General features: G+C 50.0%; 1 protein-coding gene across 1 annotated transcript in view; it reads left to right on the forward strand.

Annotated features, from left to right (window-relative positions):
- The window catches only part of LOC128836134 (adenylate cyclase type 10-like), a 72234-nt gene that overhangs the window by 43877 nt on the left and 7351 nt on the right, over window positions 1–21006 (forward strand). The window contains exons 21-31 of the mRNA XM_054026151.1: window positions 1547–1627; window positions 4262–4324; window positions 6877–6958; window positions 9418–9649; window positions 11456–11563; window positions 11952–12130; window positions 14660–14816; window positions 15581–15785; window positions 15869–15965; window positions 17224–17339; window positions 20566–20683. Of these exons, the coding sequence (XP_053882126.1) occupies window positions 1547–1627; window positions 4262–4324; window positions 6877–6958; window positions 9418–9649; window positions 11456–11563; window positions 11952–12130; window positions 14660–14816; window positions 15581–15785; window positions 15869–15965; window positions 17224–17339; window positions 20566–20683 (1438 nt within the window). The remainder of the gene's footprint in view (window positions 1–1546; window positions 1628–4261; window positions 4325–6876; window positions 6959–9417; window positions 9650–11455; window positions 11564–11951; window positions 12131–14659; window positions 14817–15580; window positions 15786–15868; window positions 15966–17223; window positions 17340–20565; window positions 20684–21006) is intronic.

Raw genomic sequence — 21006 nt, forward strand, 5'->3', positions numbered from 1 at the left:
TCTGCTTTGTATCCTCTCCCACCCTAGGGGAAATCTATCTGGAGAGGCATCCTGGCCCCCTTTCCAGGCTCTCCCAATCCCCTTAGTTTTTCCTATATCCCCACTCTCTACCCCTCAACCCCCACATATGCTGTAACCTTTCTATGCCCCCTCACATTTCTGCTCATCCTTTAGGTCTGGTGTCAGGAGCTGAAGGGTAGGGGAACATCAAGGACTGTGGTGGGGGCAGCGTGGGGCTGTGAAGGAGTCGTGAGAAGCAGGCAGAAGTGTGGCGTGGAAGGACTGTGTGCAGGGAAGGAGGCTATGTTAGCTGGGCTGGTAATATGTGAAGGCGGAACCTGGGCTGGCCCAAATTCTGCCTTCAGCTACAGCTAGACACAGGGTCTAGGGTATTCCACAATTCCATGGCTGTGGGGTTTGCTGGGGAACTGAGTCCTTGCCCCAGAACTGTTCTTCATAATCTGAATTTTCCTGTTGGAACAGATATGTTTATAGGCTTTCTGATGATGGAGAAAATGGAAACAGATGCAGTGTCACCTACCTGAGTCTGCAGAGAGCCTGAAACAATGGCTTTGAGGAAAAATGGCTGAGAGAGGTGTGATCTGTCCCATTCATCTCAATCAGGACCCTGTGGACTGTTTCAGCAGCCATAGAATTTTCCAAGGAATTCACCCTGTTGGTGGAATTTGGGAGTTCTGCTGCAGAATTTGGTCCACTGCAAGCTCTTTGAGGCAGGGACCTTTTGTTCTGTGCTTGTACAGCCCCTAGCACAGGGGGGTCCTGATCTGTGGCTGGGTCTCCTGGACACTATGGCAATGCAAATAATAGTTGTTCCACAGAGCACAAAGGGCACTGGCTGTGTAACCCCCACAGGTAGGGCCCTACCAAATTCACGGTCCCATTTTGGTCAATTTCATGATCATGGGATTTTAAAAATCATAAATTTCATGATTTCAGATATTTAAATCTGAAATTTCATGGTGTGGTCACTGCAAGTGTCCTGACCCAAAAGGGGGAGTGGAGGGGTCACAAGGTTATTGTAGGGGGGTTTTGGTATTGCCACCCTTACTTCTGCGCTGCTTCTGATGGGGTGATGCCTTCAGAGCTGGGTACCTGGCCAGCTGCTGCTGCTCTTCGACCACTCAGTTCTGAAGGCAGGGCAGAATTAAGGGTGGCAATACTGTGACCCCCCCCCCACAATCCTCTTTTGGGTTGGGACCTCTAGTTTGAGAAACGTTGGTCTCCCCTGTAAAATTGGTGTACTTTTACCCTATACTATACAGAAAACCAGATTTCATGGGGAAGAAGGGATTTCACGGCCCGTGATGCGTTTTTCACGGCCAGTAAGAACTTAACCTTTAGAGTTTTGTCTTTTAAATGTTTAGATTTTAAGTGCTTTTGGAGAGGGAACATCTTTGTAGTCTGTGTCAGTATAGCACCTAGCACAATGGCTCACTAGCTTCCGCTGGCCACTGCCATGCGGATAGTGATGAGAAGTTGTTCTACAGCTCTTTATTAATATGTGTTTCTCTCTCCGATTTGGCAGGGATGGAGAGAAAAGCTGTGACAGCCGAGGCTTCCCTAAGCAGCACGTGCTCCCCTGAAAGTGTCCAGATGACAAGTGAAGGTAAATGTCCCATCAGATACAGAACTCACAGTAACCTGGAGGGAACGAGGCAAGACCACCACACTCAAACCCAGGGAGCTGCGGAGAGAAAGAGGGGTGAAAAAGGAAGTGGCTGAGAGGGGGAGAGATTGAGTGAAATAGTATGGGTGAAGGTATGAGACAGAGCACAAAAAAGAAAATGAAAGAGGCAGGTAAAGTATTGGTATGGAGAGTGGAGAAGGATTCAAGGGCAGTGTAGTACTAGTAGCACATACTCACCTAGTGGGCACCCCTCATGCTGCCTTGCACAGGGTCCTGGTCTCTGGTCTCACCTACTGGGCTCACTCCCTGCCCTTCAATGGCCTTTCTCAGGCTTCCTCTTCGCCCCTTCTGGGTACGCTGTGGCATGGCCATCTGACCAAGGCACATGGAAATTTAACCCCCTTTCAGGGATAACATGAAGAAGTCCAAATGAAAGGCCAATCAGATCTTCAAACTAATACCTCTTCTGCAGCCTCAGGGTCCACTGTAGTTCCCTTGCTGGCCCTGCCTCAGGACTTCTCCTGCAGAGGCCTAACCCACTCCTGTAGAGTTCTTCCTCTGGTGCTTCCTGTCTGTTAACCCTGCTGCTAGGGCTTTGCTCCATCAGAAACCAGTGTCCACTGTAGTCTGTCCCCACCTGAGCACCCTCAGTCTACTTAAAATGTCTTGCTCTGCTTCCTCTGGCCAGGCGGCAATTAGTTAATCACTCCCAAGTGTGGAGTATGACTAATTGGGGTTCTTTCCCTTGCCTTGCAGCCCCCTCACAGGCTTTTTTGCTGCCCCAAGCAAAAAAACAAAACAAAAACAAACAAACAAAAGAAAACAAACGGGGCAGCAAAAAAACGGCAAAGCAAAAAAAAAAAAAAAAAACCTGCGGCGTGACCGGAGCCAGGGTGCAGGGGGACTCCCAGCGCTACAGATGTGCCCCAGGGGGGTGGGGGCGGCCGGAGCGGAACAACAACAACAACAAAAAGCGGCCGTGCTGCCCTAGGATTGGGCGGATTGCCGCCTCGTACAATCTGCCGCCCCAAGCACGAGCTTACTCGGCTGGTGCCTGGAGCCGGCCCTGCAGGGAGCAATTGACTGTGGCCCAGCCCCTCAAAGGTATTTAGGCATCTAACTCCCATTGATTTCAATGGAAGCTCGGTGCCTAAATACCGTTGAGGCCTAGTCCCCTGAGTCAGTACTGAACCAGTGCCCTACCATGGTGCTAGGGATTGCTGCCCGGCTGGAGACTTCCCATTGTTCAGATGAAATGTAAACTTGAGCTCTGTAAGATCCTACGGCAAGTGAGGCAAGAAGAAGGATCCAAGCCCAGGTGTTCTGATCAAGTTCCAGTTTGGGTCATTCCTTTCAGCCTGCTTCAGTTCAGGCAGTCTGAATGTTGAAACATCGGCTCTCTCGAAAGAATGCTGCTGGTCACAGTACGAGTAGGAAAATATGTGCAATATGTACCAAACCTATTGCAAATAATTTAAGAGAAGAGTAAGCCTACTTCAGTGGAGTTGGACTAAAGTGAATTTGACCTAGTATGTTAATTTATGAGAACGTACAGCTTTGCACAGATTCTGCGAAAGAACTGGACATTTAGTTCTTAATGAAAAGAGGAGTTAGGTGGATTAAAGCTACCGTGTGTGGTGGTGTTTTGTGATAATAATTAAACCTCTCTCTATATATTCTCCCCTACACCACTGAGCTGTTCATCGCACCAGATCTAAGAATGTAACAAATGGAGTAGGGGCATTACGCTTATTGTGGTAATAAAATAGGGCCAAACAGGGCACTGAAAATACAGTAAAACTTCCTACAGTATTTATACAGTGTCTTTCAATGGCGTCATGTTTTACAGTTTATTTAAACATGGATTACTCACCCACCAAGAAATGCAGCCATCTCTGGGGTGGAGTACTGCAACTACTCTGTGTCAGCAACATTACCCAACAGGGTGTTTTAAGGAGTAGGAGGGAAGGAATAACCATTTCAAATGACACTCCAAAAAGTGTTTATGAAGCCGAATGTACATTTCCACAAAGAAATTAGGTCAGGACATCATGGTTGCCACCTCTAACTTTTGAGAAAAGTGCTATGAAATCTTTCATGACCATGAATGGTCAGTACCTGAGTTTAATATGTCATACAAAAGACAGTCATATTATGCTGGTTGTGGTCCTTTTACAGAAAGAAAGGAAGGGAGCGTTCAAGTCGTCATGTACAAAAGAGTACAACAGAAAATGGCTAATGTCCAATGGCAAGTCTATTGGGATGGTAGCCACTTTCATGGAGGCAGCACTCTCTTTCTCAGCTGCAGACTGCAGGTGGGGTCACGATGAAAGTTCATCACACTCTCTTTCCAATAAGCAAAGGCAGGTGATGACTCTAAGGTTGCTTTTCAGAGGAACTTTATTCTTTGATTCTTTTTCATGTTGAGCGGGTGCACCCTTGACTAGGATCTCTGTGTCCAGGCAACCATCTCCTGAAATTTTCATGATCCCCAATGCCAGTAAAGATTATTCTCTATGTAGGCAGCATTTATGAGAACCATTTGTCTTTAACAAAGGATGTGTGCAGCAAGCACTCTTAGATATGCCTTCTCCCTTGTTCTCTGAATTTCAGACATCACTACCTCTACTTTCTCCAAGAAGTTAGAGTTATTACTTCCACAAGACATTGAGAAAGGTAAATTCAAGCTTATCTTCCTGGAATGTAACAGACGAGTCATGGGTTCTTTTTTAGACTCAGTCAGTGCAGCAGTGAGAAATTAAAGACCAAATTCATGCTTGACTATAACAGCTTCTAACCCAAACAGAAATGTGCTTGTCTAGCTCAAATCACAGCTTTATTAGATATAGGACTTCCACTGATTTCAATGGGGGTTGCATCTTTGTAAGGGAGAGCAAAATTTGCCTCCTCAGCATCATATATTAGCCTGAAAAATTCAGGAGTGAAAAATACTGTTTAAAAGAAAGCAACAAACAAAAATAGGTGACTAGAGGGAACTGAATTTCTCCCCCTTCCCTCTGACTAACTAAGGCTATGTCTACACTAGGGACCTTACAGCGGCACATCTGTACCGCTGCAGCTGCACTGCTGTAAGGTCTCCCGTGTAGCCGCTCTATGCTGGGGGGAGAGAGCTCTGCCATCTGCATAATTAAACCACCCCCAACAAGCAGTGGTAGCTATGTCGGCAGGAGATGCTGTCCCACCAACATAGCCCTGTCCACACCGACACTTTTGATGGTGAAACTTATGTCAGTCGGGGCGTGGTTTTTCACACACACCCCGACCAACAAAAGTTTTGCCAACAAAAGTGCTAGTGTAGCCAAAACCTAAAATGCTGCCCTGAAAAGAACCTTTAACAGTTTGATGAAGTGCATTATGGACTAACAGGTCTGGGCAAAAAACCCACCCAGTGGTTCTCAACCTGCGGCCCGCGGGCTGCTTGTGGCCCAGTCCGCACAGGGCTGCGGCCCATGTGACATCCTCAGGGCCGTAGAGGTAGTATTGGATGTGGCCCACATAACACATTGTGGGCTACATATGCAGTTCACAACGGTAAATAGGTTGAAAACCACTGGGTTAGATCATATACTGGTGTAAGTGGGTATAGCTGTGCTGACATCAATGGAGCTATGCTGATTTACACCAGCTAAAGATCTGGACCATAAAGAACATTTTTGAGAGTAGTGGGTGTTTCTTCTCTTTAAGCTATTGGCATTTGGAGGATTTCTGGGTGGGTGGGATTCTTCCCATAGGCTTACCATACGTCCGGATTTCCCCGGACATGTCCGGCTTTTTGGTCCCCAAATCCCCGTCCGGGGGGAATTGCCAAAAAGCCGGACATGTCCGGGGAAATAGGGAGGCTAGGATCTCCGAATTTATGTGTGTGGGTTGCCCGCTGTGACATCATCTCGGTGCTACACTCGGCTCCTGCCCAGGGCATGCTGGGAGCTGTAGTCCGGCCGGGCCTCACGCTCCAGGGAGAGCTGGCAGAGGGGAGCGGCCTAGAATAACAATTCCCAGCGGCCCCTGCGACGCGACCAACCTGCCCCTGTGAGGCAGCAAGCCATCGGGGGAGGGGGACGCGGGCCCCTGTCCTTTGGGTGGGGGGTGTCTCTGGGCGCCGCTCGGCAGCCATCGCAGGGCTGGGGGGCGCCCCCGGGGGGGTTGTGGACGCCAGCGCGTTGCGGGGAGCCGGCACTGTCCGGATTTGTGTCCCCCCGGGGCTGGAGCTGCGCCCCCGGCCCCGGGCACCAGTCACGTAGGGTTACCATACGTCCGGTCTTTCCCGGACATGTCCGGCTTTTTGGCAATCAAACCCCCGTCTGCGGGAAATTGCCAAAAAGCCGAACATGTCCAGGAAAAATACCTGCCGGGCACTTCCTCTCCTGCGGCTGCTCTGCTCCTCCCCTGACTCAGACTTCGGCTCTGTTTAAGAGCCAAGCTGCCCGAGCCAGCGCTACCGGCTTCGGGCAGCCCCCGTGCCTCCGGACCCTGAGCCGCCGGCTGGGCACTTCCCTTCCCGGGCTCCAGCTGCTCTGCTCCGGCGGCGCAGGGTCTGGAGGCAAGGGGGCCGCCCGAAGCCGGTAGCGCTGGCTCGGGCAGCTTGGCTCTTAAACAGAGCCGAAGAGTCGGGGAGGAGCAGAGCAGCTGGAGCCCGGGAGGGAAAGTGCCCGGCCGGGGGCGCAGGGTCCGGAGGCATAGGGGCTGCCCAAAGCCCGAGTGCTACCGGCTTCACGGGTTTGCCGGGCAGCCTCCAGACCCTGCGCCCCCGGCTGGGCGCTTCCCCTCCTGGGCTCCAGCTGTGCTGGGGAAGTGCCGGCTGGGGGTGCAGGATCTGGAGGCTGCCCAGCAAACCGTGAAGCCAGTAGCGCTTGGGCAGCCCTTTTCGCGTGGCTGGGAGGGAGGAGGGGGAGTTAGGTCAGGGACTTTGGGGTAGGGGCGGAGTTGGGGCGGAGTTGGGGCGGGGCCGGGGGTGGGAAAGGGCGGGGCCAGGGCCCCGTGGAGTGTCCTCTTTTTTTATTTTTTAAATATGGTAACCCTATCTTCCCATTAACTGTGGCCTTTGGAGTTTCCTGGCCTCGTATGTCACACACTAAGTCTGCAGTGAAGACATTTCCTATGTTATAGAATTTCATCTCATTATCTTAGTGCTAGAGAATGGTAAAAAGCGGCTCTTAGTCCAGGACATATGATGTTGCATTGAACCCAGTGGTTGATTTTCTTTCCAGAGACTGAAAAGGCACTAAAGAAACACAAGATGTTGCCAGAGGCACTAAAGAAACACAAGATGTTGCCAGAGGAAAATCTTAAGTATGGGAACAAGGTCTTCATTCACCAGACCACTTTACAATGAAATAGATTCCTAGGGGCTCCAGAGGTTGTGAGTGGAATATATGCATTTGGCTGCTACCTGTGGGGGAAGACATTACCTGATGGGGGGCAAGATACCCATGGAGACTGGGAGTTTGGAGGGTGTGAAGGACTCTCTCAGAATGGAACATCCCTACTGTCAGGGCCCCATGCATTCCATGGCACAATGGGACTCCTACATTCTACAGCAGCATTAATTTACTCCAGGGGTCGGCAACCTATGGCACGTGTGCCGAAGGCGGCACGCAAGCTGATTTTCAGTGGCACTCACACTGCCCGGATCCTGGCCACCAGTCCGGGGGGGCTCTGCATTTTAATTTAATTTTAAATGAAGCTTCTTAAACATTTTAAAAACCTTATTTACTTTACATATAACAATAGTTTAGTTATATATTATAGACTTATAGAAAGAGACCTTCTGAAAATGTTAAAATGTATTACTGGCACGCGAAACCTTAAATCAGAGTGAAAAAATGAAGACTCGGCACACCACTTCTGAAAAGTTGTTGACCCTGATTTACTCTCTCTCTCTCTCTCTGGGAAATGCCCTTCATTCCCACTCACTCTCCCTCCCACGCCCCCGTGGCTCATAGCTAAACATTCTTGCAGTAGAATTTGTTTATTTTCAACAGTCCAAGAATGGATTTTTCATTACACCCTCTGGGTGGCCTGGCTCCACACCCCAAACCTTAGCTCCTGCCCCAGCCTGGCCCAGAGCCCTCTTCCCCAATGGACGCCAGGGAAGTGGGAAGCTGGGAGCTGGCTTAGTGGCTCATCTTTTCAGACCTTGGCTGTTGTACCATTCTTCAGCCTGGTTAGCTCACCAACCTGTGTTGTTCCATGGAGTTGGTGCTTTCCCTACTCCCTGGCTCTATGGAACCATGCAGGGAGCATGCACTGAAATAACTCTCTGTTGTGAGGAAATCTGCAGAGCAAGAGGTCCTGGCAGGTCAGGAAGATAAAACGGTGAGTGCCTGAATGCAGCAAAACAGTGAATTCCATGGCAGAAATGGTGGTTTCTGTGGCATCCTGGAAAAATGGCAACTTGTGCAGCCATGGAAGATCAGAGTTGATGGAGCCCTGGTTGAGATGGATGCGGCAGAACACACTCTCAGAATGATGGTTTCAGGCTCTCTGCAGACTCAGGCAGGCATCTCTCCATCTGTTTACATTCAATTCACATTTTCAAGGTCCTGCTCGGGAAAGACAGATAGTCATGAAAGCTGCATGCTGTCTGGGCCAGCTATGGTTCACAGTCCTGCTGCAGATGAGCCAAGGGCAGGAGATACAGATTAATCAATTAGGTCACATTTCTTTTCTATCCAAAGGAAGGTACTCAGGCCTGCTTACAAAGTTATCTTGTAGAGCCGCTGTTCAGTCAGGTACATTTTAGCCAACTTTTGTGCTCCGCTTTCTCTCTGGCGTGTTAAGAGACAGGAAGCTCTCCAAGCTGAAATGGTTTCGGTTATTCTGTTTAGGAGGGATTAGGTGCTGGTGCTGTCAGAGTCGATGGAGTTCTGTCTTCTCAAGCGAGGCAGGGAAAGGGCTGCCTGCATCCTGGCCAAAAGCACAGGGTGCCAAGGCTGGCTAATGTCACAGGCTTGTGCCGTGGGCCTGGGTTCCCTCCAGAAATCCTGCAATGACGTCTGCATCTCAGCTTTCATTTTAAAGAAATCTGTTTCCAGATCTTGCAAAAAAAAAGAACTTGAAAAAACAGAAGGGAGAGTAACTGATGCAGGGATGAGCCGTGTTAGTCTGTATCTACAAAAACAACAAGGAGTCTGGTGGCACCTTAAAGACTAACAGATTTATTTGGGCATAAGCTTTCGTGAGTAAAAACCTCACTTCTTCTCTATGCATCCGAAGAAGTGAGGTTTTTACTCACGAAAGCTTATGCCCAAATAAATCTGTTAGTCTTTATGGTGACACCAGACTCCTTGTTGTTGATGCAGGGATGTGATGTCTGCCTGAGTCTGCAGGGGAACAGCAGCCACTGTAGCTAGGGAGGAAGCTGCCTGAGCCCACCCCACAGCAGACAGGGCATGGCCAAGGGAGAAGGGGGGCTCTGCCATGTCTGGTGGAGGTGGGGGTGGGGGAGCATTGCCACATGTCCATCCTCTAGTGGCCACAAGACCCCATGTGGGGGTGTGCCAAGAGTCGCAGATTGCCTTAACCTTGCCCTGCATAAAGGAATACCATAGTCTTCCTCCAGTACAGTGCCATAAAGGCACAGGAGGGGCTAGGAGTTTAGGGACAGAGAGCACCATCCCCTGGGTCACAAGAACAACATAAAAACAGCACCAGGGAATTAGAACTGTGAATTCTGCCAAACACAGATATACAAGAAAGCCTTGTGACATGGGAATCCTGCCCCTTCTCTGCCATCTTGTCTCCGGCAGAGCTGAAGAGATAGAGAAGGAGTTTCTGGAAAGGCTGGACGAGATCATTCATCAGTCTGACAGGGATTGGGAGAAGATCAAGCGCTTGGGATCCTGCGAATGTGAAGAGATCGTGGAGGCTGTCTTTGTGCCCCTGGCCCGGCACTGCATGGCGATGGGAGAATATGCCAGAGGCTTGTATTACTTGTTGGAGTGTGCAGCCGCTTACTTACATCTGTCAAACAACTACATGGTGAGCTGCTTTGCTTCCTTGATCCCATGTGAGTTCACGTCCTTTCCGTTGGTCTCCCTTTTACTTCTCGCCATATTAGCAGGCTACCCCAGATTTCATCTAGGAACACACGTTCTTTGGTTCTTTCAGACTGTAGTGTTAGGCCCTACATTTTCCTTGCCTCTCCTTCCTACTTTGCTAGAGACCCTGAGCTGTGGCGCAGGATTTTAATGTCACAGACATAGCACATGAGCGATTACAAGCATACATACAGTTTAATATTATTACCCCTTTTGACCTGAGCTTTAAGTCAAAATTTGGGATCCTGTGGGTTGTTTCTGTTAGAAGGAAAAACTAAGTCAGCCATTTCATTGATGCAATCCTCTTGATTTACAAGGAATGTACATAAAGTTCTGTTTCCCTGAACACTGTAGGACTCAAACAGCTGGAGACAGTTAATTGCTCACAGATCCAAGTTCCTTTCGAGACAGCACTCTGCCCCAACACTCTCGCTCTTGCACCTTTTTCTCAGGGTCATGCTACAAGTCCTTCTGTGGCTCTCCTGGCTTTCTTCTGCCTTCTCTGGGTCTTTCTATGGTGTTTCTCACCCACACACGCCTGTGCAGTCCAGTCAATCCCAAGCCCTATGTTTGTTATCAGACTCCCAGGAAACTGCTTAGGTCACATGGATCAACTCCTGCTCCAGCTTTGCCCGTGGCCTGTGTTTTGGGGGGAGGTTCCTATCGCTTTGGCTGTCTGTTCCAGAAAAGAGGTGAGTGCCTCACACATTTGTCCGGAGTGAAGGCCAGCTATCACATGCACCAGCCTCAAGGCGGTTTCACCCAACCCCCCAGTATAGTGAATATAGTAGTGGGAGGGGAGTGAGGAATGTTTAAGGGCATGGTGGTTTAGGGCACTAGCCCCAGTCCTCTAGAGGCTGGGGCACAGGGGGTGGGGGTGGGGAGGATAAGGAGATCATTAGGGACATGATTTTGGGAGGCCCATCATAGTCTCTCGGTGACATTTAGTCATATGACAAAAATCATCATATGAATTAGCAATCTCTACCATGGAGAGCTCATGGGAGAGATAGGGTGCTTCTAGTCAGAATTAGAGTATGTTACCGAGCTGTGGAAGGTGCCCACAACTGGAATAGCCTGGAGGAGGCGGTACGCAGGTCAGGAATAAGGTCATTGGCAGGGCTGTGTGGGGGTGAGGGGGGGTTGAAGGGTGACTGGGACTCAGTGCCATCAGTCCTTCAGTACTACATTTCCTCCATACATTCAGCCAAAGAAACCCATGGGCATTATGTCCCAGCTCTGCAGGCAGCTCCTGGGTTACTCCAAGGGGAAAGAAAGCAATGTTGCTGTCCTAGACAGAGTGAAGAGAGCTCCCTTTGCTTTGTGGCTTGATTCACCCCTGTGTGAGCACAGCTAGGGTGGCGAAGAGACGGGATGCACAGCCGCAGCTCCGTGATTCAGTGCCATGTTGCCCTGGCGTGCGATAGCTGCATGAGGGCAACCCTAGCTTAGGCTTCCAGCAGTGGAAGATCAGGCATAAAGCTTTGCTATGACCCCATTCTGCTCACACCTTGCCCTCAGAACACTCCCTCCTTCCTCTGCCACAGGGTGTGGGAGGAGGGGGGCAGGAGACACATTGCTGCCTCCACCTGTGCAGAGGGGATTCTCCACTGGCCATCTCCTGCTGCTTGCAGTGGCCGTAGCAGACCAGAGAATCCAGCCGTTTCTCTTCAGCTGGTGGTGGGGTTGGAGAAAGTGTGCGGCACAGATGGTCACCTACCCTTCTCTGTGGTTTGTTTTGCTTAAGGCCTTTTGCAATTTGAATACAGCAGAGAATCTGATCAAATCGGTGGACTTCAGAGCAACTGTAATTAACCAGTTTGAGGAAGCTACCTTCTACAGACTGAAGGGTGAGGTAAGGAGACAGCAAGACATTGAGGAACCTCTTTATGTATCTGGTTGGGGCCATCTATGGAAGATGATTGCAGGTTTCCTGTGTCTCCCTCCTATGTCCGTACAACCTCATCCGAAACTAAAAGTCCAAACTACTGGATGGGCTCGCATGCCCCCTTTGCCTTAGGTGGGGCCACTGAGTTGTCTCTCACAGCTATCTTAAATGAGGAGTGGAGGACACAACAGTTTCAATGAGGTTTAACCCAACCCACTCTCTACTCCCCACCTCCGCCCTTGGCTCCAGCATTGATGTCATGCTAGAAAATGGCAGCTGAGAGCCCCACCATTTCGGAACATGCAGTTGACTGATAACAAACGGTCTTTGTCTCACTCTCGCTTCCCCTCTGCAGGTCTGTTATAACATGGGCCAAATGAATTTGGCAAAGAAATTCATCAGGAAGGCTTTGATTTTATTAAACAGAAGATTCCCATTTACCTTGATTGGAGTCTTTTTTAAGACGCTGATGGAAGAGTCAAAGCACACGTCTCACCAGAAGAAGCAGCAATTCTTGTATAGTCGCAGTAAAGGGTAGGAAGTAGAACTGGAGTAAAACCAAGTTGGGTGGATTTTACTTTAGTCTCTGGTTGTCATTTAGACCTCGATCCTGCAAACACTTAAGCACATGCTTAATATGAAGCATGTAACTTGCATGCTTCAAATTAAGCATGTGAAGAGTGGGGGTTTTAAAAAATGGTGTTTACACACTGTAGGGAAGAGGGAATTACAGATATGTGCATTCCCAATGGTACAGTACTTTAAAGCAAGGCATTTATTTTGGAAAACAGGAATCAATTGCAAAGAAATGCATATGCTTTTGAGAATATTTTTATACTCCCTGCTACTGCTGAAGGCATTATTTCCAAATGTTGGCCTGTCCTTGCTAACCAGCCTTGTCATGGGAATGGTCATATTTCAGTCTGGGAACAGTGCTTCAATTTACCCGTTTGTGATAAAAATGGGTGCAACATATGTAAACAAGTTTTAAGGTTTTTATTTGCACTATAAATAATCTACTTGAACAGTGCCAATGCTTTAACAGAATGTATGCTACTGCATGGCTGCGTAATGTGTTTACGAGCATTCTTTTAGGTTGTGGAGCAAGAAGTCATCATCTTAGTGGTTCGGGGATGTCCTAGGTGAAGGGGCACCTGAGATTAGGAGAAGCTCTTTTGGGAGCCATGGGCTTTGGGGCCAACGGGGGCAGAGGGAGCAAGGAAAAGCATCTGGTGTTATGGAGATACCCTTTGGGCTGTGCAGGATAGTGTTGTTGGGGATTCAAGCAGAGAGAGAGAGATGAGGCGGTGGGGGTATCAGCATGAGGGGCTGGAGATACCCAGGAAGGGGAGATATCAGAGTGGGGTGCATAATGGGGGAGGTGCTGTGGAGGGGGAAGCTGGGGGAGATGAGGGAGCCCCGGTGGAGGGAGGCAGTGGTGGAACAGCAGGGGAGGGGTTGGTGGAAGAGGTCAGTGAGGCAGCCCGGGGTACCAGGCGGTGAGGGTTAAGGCAGTGGAAAGGAGGAAGTGCAGAGGTGAAGGGTTAAGGTAGGAGGGGAGAAGGGGAGCCTGAAGATGGGGAGCTTGGGGGTGAAGGTGAAGTAGTGAGGATAGGTAGAAGTGATGGACAGTCCAGCAGGGGGATCTCAGGAGTGGGGAAAAAAGTGAGCAGGAAAAGGCTGGATTCCAGGAGGGGTAGGTGAGGCCCTGAGGGGTGGGATGACGGAGTTTGGGTTGAGGCACCAGGGGGGAGTCAGGCTGTCTCACCTCTCCCCCAGGAATCCCCAATGTACCTCATCATATTCCCCTGCTGCTGCCACCCTCCTCCTCTGCTCACCTTCTTCCCCATCTCTGCTGGAACCCCCTTCCTGCTGCCACAACTCCCCCTTTCCCCCCATTACATTCACCTCTTACAGCCACTGGTGGGGGAGATGGACAGAGTAATTCTCTGCCACGAAGCAACCCTCCTTCCTGGATCACCAAAATGTCCTAGCACAACTGCCTTTCATCCGATACCCCTCAATAAAACACCAACATCTACTTTGGCCTCCCCCTACAGTGTCCCCAGTGGCAGGCTCCCAGCCTACCCTGCAGCAATCTCCAGATGGTGAGCTGAGTTTTCACCCTCCTTCCCGCTCCAGGCTTCTCTCCATGTGAAATCCGTCCAGACTCCCCAATAGCCCTCTTGTTCTCTCTGCCCCAAACAGCCTCCCACCCCAGTCTCTTTCCTCTCTCCCAGCCCTTCCGGCTTCTCTTTCCTTCCCCGAAGATCACCAGTCTCTCAAGCTTTTCTTCACAACATGAACCTTGTTCTTTTGAAATAATAAATGGCAGCCAAGGTTCTCCTGTGATCCCATGACTCCAGGAGCTGGGGCTTTAGGAAAAATGCCATCTATCATGAGAGTTGACAGCATGGCTTTCCCCATATCCCCCTCACAGCTATCCCCTGTGATGCTCCCCATAACTGTGCCCCCCCATGCTTGCGGGATAGTGGGGGAGAAGCGTCTGACCCAGCCAATGGTGCTCCCTCATGCCCTGGTCAAGCCCCTCCTGCTCCCCTCTGCTGACAGAGCAACCCCTGCTGGCACAGGGCTACAATTGCTAATCCCCCTGGCTGGAGCCTAAAAGCTGATCTGTAGTGGCCAGGGAAGGGGGAGGGTTCTCAGCATTGCTGCATAAAGCAGCCTCAGGTTCTTCTGTGCTGCTCCCTTCTGCAGCCAGCCAAAGTAGGGGAGCAGATGTCTCCCGTCCTTCCCAATGCCCACAGGTACACTCAACCTCCCTGCTGCTACATCCACCTCCCCCACAATGCCACCCCTCCGTTGACTGACCCTCCCCCAACTGGTACCCCATCATCCGATTGCTACTTCTTCCTTTCCCCTTTCCTGCCCCTGGAATCCTCCATGCCTCCTCTCCTAGGAGGAGGAAGAAATGTCCAGTTCAGGATCCCGCCTCCTCCTCCTCCTCGTCCCACCGCTGCTCTCTGTTTAATTAGTAGTAATAATGAGATCTTTGTGCTGCTGGGATCTGCTCTGGCTAAAGATGTGTCTCTTGTGTGACAGGGAGAAGAAATTAGCTTTCCTGTACCAGCAGGGCCACTGCCTTTCCTTATTGTGGCAACTTTTCAGCCTGGACACTGCTACAAACAGCAAGAAGTTCTGTCACCTGGCAGCACTCATGAAGGTGAACTCAGCAGAGGAATCAGAGGATGAGAGCCAGGTGGGTCCACCTTCGCCACTGGGAACCCTCTCCTCCTGCCCCCAAAGAAGAGGAAGTAACTGTGGTGACAGGACACACCCTGCCCAAAGGGGATTGAAGAGTCCTGACTGTTATGGAGCAGATGTCCGATTTCAACAAACAATGGGTTGACCTGTAAAAGCTGGCTTTGGATAATCATCCCAATGTTCTGATGTTTTTCTGAACCTCATTCACACTGTCTAAGCCTCTGGGGCTGGAAATCTCATGGAAAACCAGCTTTCTTGTCAGATTTCCAGCATGCCTTGCTTCTTTCTGTCTTGGCTGGTAAAACATGCCCATGGTCTTCCTTGTCATGGTGCAGCACTTCTGCCTCTGGTAAGAACTAGGGAGGCAGAGATGTGTGAAATGACAAACAAAGTTCACTGAGCTTTTTAAGCCTCCCAAAAGAGTTGATCTGAGGTTCAGTTTCATTTTTTTTATTGTAACAGTTTAGGTTGGTTCTGATTTTTAAGCTATTGCTAATTTCATGTACACTAGTTTATATTCTGTGTCTGTACAACACCTAGCACAGGGGGGGAATCCTGACTGGAGCCTTTAGACGTGAGCATAATAAACGTTAATATGAATAATCCTAATTTTTTTTAATGGTCAGTGTTGTAAGAGAAAAAGGAACAAAGAAATGTGGGGGTTTCTGGTTCATCCATGTGTCCCTTTTGAGCCTATACCAGATAACGATCCAGTCAACAGTTTCAGGCTCTTGTTTTTTCTTGTTTTGAACATTTTAGATCATTTCATCCTATTCGGAATTCTCACTCTGCTGCCAGATGATGGGTAACGAAGATAAATGGATGAAATATGAGCTGATGGCCATCCAGCGTAGCTCTCACCTCCGGGTTATCGGAGGAGGGCTATTAACAACAGTTAAATTAGCACAGTCATTGGCCTCTATGAAGCTCTGCTTGGGTAACCTGCCCTTATCTATTCAATTAGGTAAGTCTGCTTTCATCGTATACTGTGAAGAGAAGGTGTCAGTATTAAGGGAGAGACACTTAATACATTTGTTTTCTCCACAGGCTATCGAGCCCATGAAATGTGTGTGCGTCTGAAGAAACCGAAGCTGGACTATCTGGTTCTCTGCATGCTCTTCAAAGCTCTCTTTCTGAGCACCAGGTATGATGCAAATTTATGTTCCCATATGGATGGGCTAAGGAGAATGGTGTATGGAGAAGAAATCTAACAGGGAACTGTGGGAGGTCGATGGAGACACAAGTATAGTAAATATAAAGAAATCCCAATGACTTCAGTGGGCAAGGCATGTGGTTACAATGACAGAAGACAGACCAGTGTCTCTAGGAAGTGTCTCTAGGAAGGACATCATGTTTAAGGCCCTGTATAAATCAAATTTTTTTTTTTTAAAGAAAATTCCCGACAGTTTGCAAGGAATGAATTTGATAAGTACATTTAGTCAATTGTAAGGAAAAATATGTAAAAGATCACAGTTTGGGGGCATTTTCTCGATTTCCATGTCCTCCACAAAAATGTGATTTACACAGGGCCCTATTTATGGTGTCTGACCTCATGGCTGACCAAGGAGGAGATGGAGGGATAATACTGAGCCATACCTAACAGCTCTTAATGTGAATTACTATCGATGATAACAATGTGCCCTTGACAGAAAGAGGTGGGAGGCACATTATGAGGGCGACCAAGGACCTCCCTGGTCTATAGAGCCAGGAAGTGAGGAAGTATGGACAGGCTAAGTTTGGCTTTTTGCTTTGGTTGGCTGGTACTTTTCTTCTGAAGTGAATTTCTTCCTCATGAGGAGGCAGTTTGGATCCCCATACTTGGGATGCAGGTACCTCTGTCACATGACTCAGAAGTGTCAACTGGAGTCATGTGGCAGCCTTATTTCCTCCCACCCCTGGCAGATTAAAAGACTGGTCTGTCTCTTATTAGACATCAATCTATAAGAACTCTCTCTGAGCCACAGTGGCTTCCTGAACACACTTGTTCTCACAACTGTTCCTTCTGCTGGGGCATGTTTGTCTGTAGTAGTATGTTGGCCACCTGGCTTCTATATGCACTGCTCCTGGTGCTTTTCCTTGTCAATGACCAGCTGGAAAGGCAATTAGCTATCCACAGTGGACCTTGCAGACACTTATATGCACATAGGGATACTTTGCGCACCTGGGAAGGACCACAGTGGAACGTCTCTATCCACTCAGTGTCTTGTCAGGCATCCTTGAAGCCCTTCTCCATAAACTCGTTGACCAAAGATCCTTGGAGAGAAAAATAGGATAGATATATGAGTGGAATGATGGATGGGAGGATAGAGAATGAGACATGGAAAGAGGAAAGGAAATAAAGGGATAGGGGAGAAACACCTCAGAATAAAATGAGTCGTGCAATAATTCTCCATGATGTCTAGGTACCAAGATTGTGTGCAAGTACTGAGCTGGCTGGAGCAGTTGGCTGTTGTGGAGGAGACAATCATTGGGATGGCTTGTTTCTTTTCTTACTGTTTAGAACTCTTGCTTTACGCTGGTAAGTACTGGGTAATGAGGACAACAGATAAAGGCGTGCTTTGCAAAGACACTCCTGGACAGGGACGGTTGCCATGTCAACACTGCCAGAAAACGGTGGCGCCATTCTGGCATCTCGTTTGTGGTTAAACTGCAATTGATATGCTTTTAAAGAAGAGAGCTAAAAGATTTAACAGAAAAGGGGTTGTAGCCAGGGCCGGCTCCAGGCACCAGCCCACCAAGCTCGTGCTTGGGGCGGCACCTGGAGGGGGGCGGCGCGGCGCTCCGGCCCCCGGGGAGAGCGGGGCCACGGCCGGACTCGCGGACCTCCCCCCGGTGCCCTCCCCCCCGGCCGCCGGGGGGAGAGCGGCGAGCCCTGGCTGGGGCTCGCCACCCTGCTCCCTGCGCTTTGGCCGCCGGGGGGAGAGCGGAGCCCCCGCTGGGGCTCTGGCCGCCCTCCCCCCCCCCGCGGGGGGGAGGGGGGGTCGGCCGGCGGCTTTTTTGCCTGGGGCGGCAAAAAAGCCAGAGCCGGCCCTGGTTGTAGCTCCGATGAAGGGATGTTGATATCTGTGTGAACGTTGATGCTTTTGGGATATTCTCATACAAATCTGGAGCCTTATACTGGGAGGTGGGAGGTTGTAAAGTTGGCCAACAAGGCTAACTGGGGTTCTGTAGACTTCACTCAGCCGGCATGGAGGAATTCCCCTCATCTCTACCCCAATCACCCTGCTCCTTTTAGCCCCCTGGCACTCCGCACATCTAAAGCCTTGTGTACACTTAAAACCTTTGTAAGTATAACTATATCAGTATGGCTGAATTGGCAAAACCCTGCTAATGGAGATGCTGTTATACCAGCAAAAAAATTCTTTTGCTGGTACAGCTTATACCAGTTTTGTGAATGACATAAACTGTACTGGCAAAAGCCCTTTCCCCGCCCAGTATAGCTGCTCTGTGCTAGGGCTTTGGCTGGCACAGCTATCTCATTAAAAAAAATCACTCCCCGAACTGACTTAACTAGGCTGGTAAAACATTGAATTGTAGACCTGGCCTAAGGTCTCCAGGACCACAGCTCCCTTCATACAGACTTCAGAAAGCCCACAAAGTGAGGGGACTGGGTGAGAACAGGGGGCTTGGCTGGGAGATTAGGTGGTCACTTCACACCACCTTACAGTGGGTTTCCGGAGGTCTGCAAGAGGGGAGAACTCCCTTGTGAACCTTTGATTGGCGGTGGGAAACCTTTTTCTTTGACAAGTCTAGCCTCTCTACTGATCTGACTATGCTGTGAGCTCCGCTTCTGCATGGGAAAGGGCTAGAGACTTTCCTTGCAGTGAAAGTCTAGGGCTCCAGCAATCCTTTTACATGCAACACCAAGCTAGCCAGTGTAGGAATGTCTGTTCCTTGGAGTATCTGTTAAACATGTTTAATAATGTATTGTAGGTTACTCTCACAATCGTGCTCAAAGGCAGTGATCTGCTGAAGCCAATTCTCTTTGGGTTTTTGGTTGTGGTTATCTGTTTTTTTCCCCTACAAAAGTGGCAAAAAAGTTGGAAGAATTTGAAACTCTCTTTTTGCTCTATAGTTTAAGGAGGTCCTCTTTCAAAAACACCTTTTAGAAAGAGAGGGATGGATAATGGGACCCAAGTGGCAACCTTCCTTATGGAAGGACTGCTGCTGCTCCACAACATAGGAATTGCTTTGCCCATCCCTGCATTGCATCCATTGTGGAGAACAAATGTAACTCACACACCTCCTGAGCATAGGCATGCACAGCCCATTTCATTAGGGTGTGCACCCAGTGAGCCCCGTCCTAGCCCCACCCCCACCCTGCCCCCATCCACTCCCTCCTACTTCCCGCCCCCTGACTTCCCCCCTCAGAACCTCCAACCCCCCCTTTTCCTTGTCCCCTGACTACCCCCTCCTGGGACCCCTGCCCCTAACTGCCCCCCAGTACCTCACCACCTATCTAAGCCTCCCTGCTCCTTGTCCCCTGACTGCCCCCCAGGACCATACCCCCTACCTGTCCCCTGACTGCCCCGACCCTTAGCCACACCCCCGCCCCCAGACAGACCCCCAGGACTCCCATGCCTATCCAACCGCTCCCCGCCCCCAGACAGGACCCCCAGAAATCCCGACCCATGCAACCACCGTGCTCCCTGCCTCCCCCAACCCCTCTCCACACCCCTGCCTCCTGACAGCCCCCCCCAGAACTCCCGACTCATCCAATCCCCCACAGCTGCTTGTCCCCTGACAACCCCCTCCATAGACCCCCCCACCCTAACTGCCCCCCAGGACCCTCCTTACTCCCTGTCCCCTGACTGCCCTGACCCCTATCCGCCCCCTGACAGACCCCGGGACTCCCATGCCCCATCCACCCCCCCCCCCGCTCCCTGACTGCCCCCTCCAGAGATCTCCCCCAACCCCTAGCCACCCCCCAGGATCCCACCCCCTATCCAACCCACCCTGTCCCCTGACTGCCCCCACCCCTTATCCAACCCCCCTGGCCCCAGACCCCTTAACATGAGATGAGGCTCCTAGCTTCCCCGCAGAGCCAAACACTGCCCTGCGGGAGTGCACAACCCCGGCCCCCAAAGCGCTGCGTGCGCAGCGGCATGGCTCCAGGGGAGGGGGCCCGGGAGCGCAGACCCTGTGGCTTGCCGCGCTGGGAGAGGGGGGCCATTTGCCCACCCCTGCATTAGGGTGTGCCTGGGCACACCTGGCACACCCCATGTGCACTCCTATGCTGCTGAGTGTGGTGTTCTGTCCCATCTAGTGGCACCGAGACCGCTTAGAGCGAGAGTATGAGTCTGCTCTACAACCTTAGCTAACAGGCAGTTGGCTTTTAGCTCATTCAGTAGAGGCTCATGCACTAAGCTGCTGAGGTCTCAGATTCGATCCCAGCTGCTGACAATTGGAGTCTGTCGGTGTTACAGAAACACGGGCAGTTTAAAGTGAACTGCATGCTTGGGTGATGAGGCTTTCATTTTTTCTGCCCAGTATGGGGTTTCTCCCCTTGCACTAGAGACCACTGATACAGAGCCTGTGACAGCCCCAAGGAGCTCAGTTAAAACTCAAATCTTGCAACATTTCTTTTAGACTTTCATTGAGATCTGAGGATTTTTTATGCCAGGTGATTCAGCTAATTCCAAGATCCCTCTTGATGATCTTTGTACTTATGGTAGTTTTAGAATAGGGAAATACACCCCCACCAGAAGGGGAAACAGCTTCTCTAATGCAAATTTCTTTTACAGGATTTTCATTTAAGTCATTTAAAGAGTGCCTGGAATTCATACAACGCAATGAAAAAAACTGCATCCTTATGTCTCAGAACAGCATCATGTTGGGGCTGTATTCATCCGTGGCCATTTGGTAATATACAAAGTCTCCTCAAAATTGCTTTGCTGTGTTACTGGTTTAATCTTTATTTTGCCATATGGTGGGTCGGAATTCAGAAACTTTGGGCCGGATTCTGCTGTCCGTACTCACGTTGAATAGCTCCTTAGTCCATGAGTCCTGTTGAAATCAGTGTGACTACTTGGCGGATCAGGTACTTCTCAATATGAGTAAGGGTGGCAGAACTGGGCCAGTTCTACTAGAGGACTGAATGGGGTATTCATGAGCCTTAAGGCCACCCTAGCTGGGGGGGTGGCTGAAAAGTTTTTGTCATCATGGCACATACCTCGGATGGATAA

This window comes from Malaclemys terrapin, chromosome 4 (genome assembly GCF_027887155.1).
Source record: "Malaclemys terrapin pileata isolate rMalTer1 chromosome 4, rMalTer1.hap1, whole genome shotgun sequence".
In the NCBI taxonomy this organism is placed as follows: domain Eukaryota; kingdom Metazoa; phylum Chordata; order Testudines; family Emydidae; genus Malaclemys; species Malaclemys terrapin.